The sequence below is a fragment of the Eubalaena glacialis genome, chromosome 19, assembly GCF_028564815.1.
Source record: "Eubalaena glacialis isolate mEubGla1 chromosome 19, mEubGla1.1.hap2.+ XY, whole genome shotgun sequence".
Taxonomy (NCBI): domain Eukaryota; kingdom Metazoa; phylum Chordata; class Mammalia; order Artiodactyla; family Balaenidae; genus Eubalaena; species Eubalaena glacialis.
In genome coordinates this window covers 37,245,141-37,247,291 of record NC_083734.1, presented here as the reverse complement: position 1 = coordinate 37,247,291, position 2,151 = coordinate 37,245,141, and the positions used below count along the sequence as shown (strand labels likewise).

General features: G+C 57.7%; 1 protein-coding gene across 1 annotated transcript; it reads left to right on the top strand.

Moving 5' to 3' along the window:
• The first annotated feature begins 891 nt into the window (after window positions 1-891).
• LOC133080789 (transcription factor Sp6-like) lies at window positions 892-1,824 on the top strand. The gene is made up of 2 exons (XM_061176892.1): window positions 892-914; window positions 972-1,824. Exons 1-2 carry the CDS (start codon window positions 892-894, stop codon window positions 1,822-1,824), a joined length of 876 nt encoding a protein of 291 aa, XP_061032875.1.
• The last annotated feature ends 327 nt before the right edge of the window (window positions 1,825-2,151 follow it).

Sequence of the window (2,151 nt, the reverse complement as noted above, 5' to 3'; positions counted from 1 at the left end):
CACCGAATTCTTCAGGGAGCAAAAGGTGTGGGTGCTTCCCCAACCATTATTAGCTCTTTTAAATGGTAAAGCAGAAAGAATTCCTGAACACCCACCACAGGGCTCTCCCCAGCCACCCAGAACATTATTTTTCAAAAAGCATATATCTCTGAAGTGAATTATCTGTGGCCAATAGGAAGCTCTGAGGTATGGAAAAAGACGTTGTTTGTGTTCAGCTGTAGTGTGAGAAATATAAAGAAAATACATTGCTGTAGCCTAATTCAATATACTTTCTTTGCTGACTACTCTTCAGTAAGAAGTGTGGGTTTTACACCCCTTCAGCTCAAAAATTCTGTGATTTCTCACGACACAAGCAAATGAGAGTGGGTACGTTCAATGGCCCGAAGGCGATTTTAGACTCAAGGTAAAGAGCTCTTCTACACCTGGCTTTGGAAAAGACTCCCTTACCTGTCTTGTGGTTCAGAAATCCAGTTTCACACAGTTCATTTTGGGTTAATGAAGGTGTTGAGGCTGTGTCTGGAGCTGGATTAGCAATTCCTGCAGATGCCTATCTTTAGCGGCCTCCTTCCTTTCCCTTGTTAGTTTGCTGATGCCTACCTTGGGGAGAGAGCACCGAGGGTCAGTTTTTCTTTTGCCAGCACACCGGAGAGCAGGCTCATGAGGTCCCTTCACCAGGAGGTTTTAGTAGCGTCAGTACAGCGTCTTAAACTCACCGCCTTTCCTAAACATCCCATAACACCAAGAGTTCCTTATAAGAATCAGAGTTTCACTATAGTTATGTAGGCAACACAGGAAAATACATTGTGGAAATCAATCAATCAATCAATCAATCAATCAATCAATCACAGTTTAAAAATTAATGAATTCATTCAAAAACATTCACTGAGTGCCATGCCCACTGTTACTCCTCTCGGGTAACCTGCGAGGACCTGGAAAGCGACAGTCCCTTGGCCCCGGGACCCTCTTCCAAGCTCCTGCAGCCGGACGTGTCACACCATTACGAATCGTGGTTCCGGCCGACACGCCCAGGCACCGAGGAGGGCTCGTGGTGGGACCTTCATCCGGGTACCAGCTGGATGGACCTCCCCCCACACTCAGGGCGCGCTGACCTCACCTGGCCACCCCGGGGCGCTTCAGGCTGGCTTGGGGGGCTACGTCGGAGACCACCAGCTTTGTGCCCAGCCGCCCCACCCACACCCGCACCCGCACCACCTCCTCCCAGCCGCCGGAGGGCAGCACCTCCTCGGGCCTCCCGACGGGGCGAAGGCCTTGGAAGCAGCCGCCCCGGAATCCCAGGGGCTGGATACCAGTCTGGATGGGGCGGCCCGGCCCAAAGGCTCCCGGCGGTCAGCGCCCCGCAGCTCAGGCCAGACCGTGTGCCGCTGCCCCAACTGCCTGGAGGCGGAGCGACTGGGGGCTCCGTGCGGGCCCGATGGGGGCAAGAAGAAGCATTTGCACAATTGCCACATCCCGGGCTGTGGGAAAGCCTACGCCAAGACATCGCACCTGAAGGCACACTTGCGCTGGCACAGCGGCGACCGCCCCTTCGTGTGCAACTGGCTCTTCTGCGGCAAGCGCTTCACGCGCTCCGACGAGCTGCAGCGCCGCCTCCAGACCCACACCGGCACCAAGAAGTTCCCCTGCGCAGTCTGCAGCCGAGTCTTCATGCGCAGCGACCACCTGGCCAAACACATGAAAACCCACGAGGGCGCCAAAGAGGAGGCTGCCGGGGCGGCGGCGGGAGAGGGCAAGGCCGGCGGAGCGGAGCCCCCCGGGGGCAAAGGCAAGCGCGAGGCCGAGGGCAGCGCGGCTCCCTGCAGCTGAGCTCCTCGTCCCGCCTCCCCGTCCCGCCTCCCCGTTGGTCTCCCCTGGGGCCATCAGCAGAGCGCCCTCTGGCCTGATGCCCTTGGGGGGGGGGTGGCTTGAGTAAGAGAAGGTGGTTATTTATGGAGAGGGAGGGAAAGTGGTGCGGGGGTCAGGGAGCCGGGTCGCTTAGGGGTCTCTTAGTCTCTGGGGCTGGACAGGACGGACGCGTTTGACTGGGCGGGGAGGAGCTGCGCGTGCCCATCAGTTCTCCCCTTCCTCGCTCTTTCACGTCACGCCCCTGGGCTGGGGGGTTGGGGTGGACTACCCCAACGGCGGCTGGAGGGC

Coding starts and splice junctions, on each gene's coding strand:
- LOC133080789 (XM_061176892.1), top strand. CDS start 892: ATGCCCACTGTTACTCCTCTCGG. Junction 915..971: donor CCCACTGTTACTCCTCTCGG/GTAACCTGCGAG, acceptor CCCTCTTCCAAG/CTCCTGCAGCCGGACGTGTC.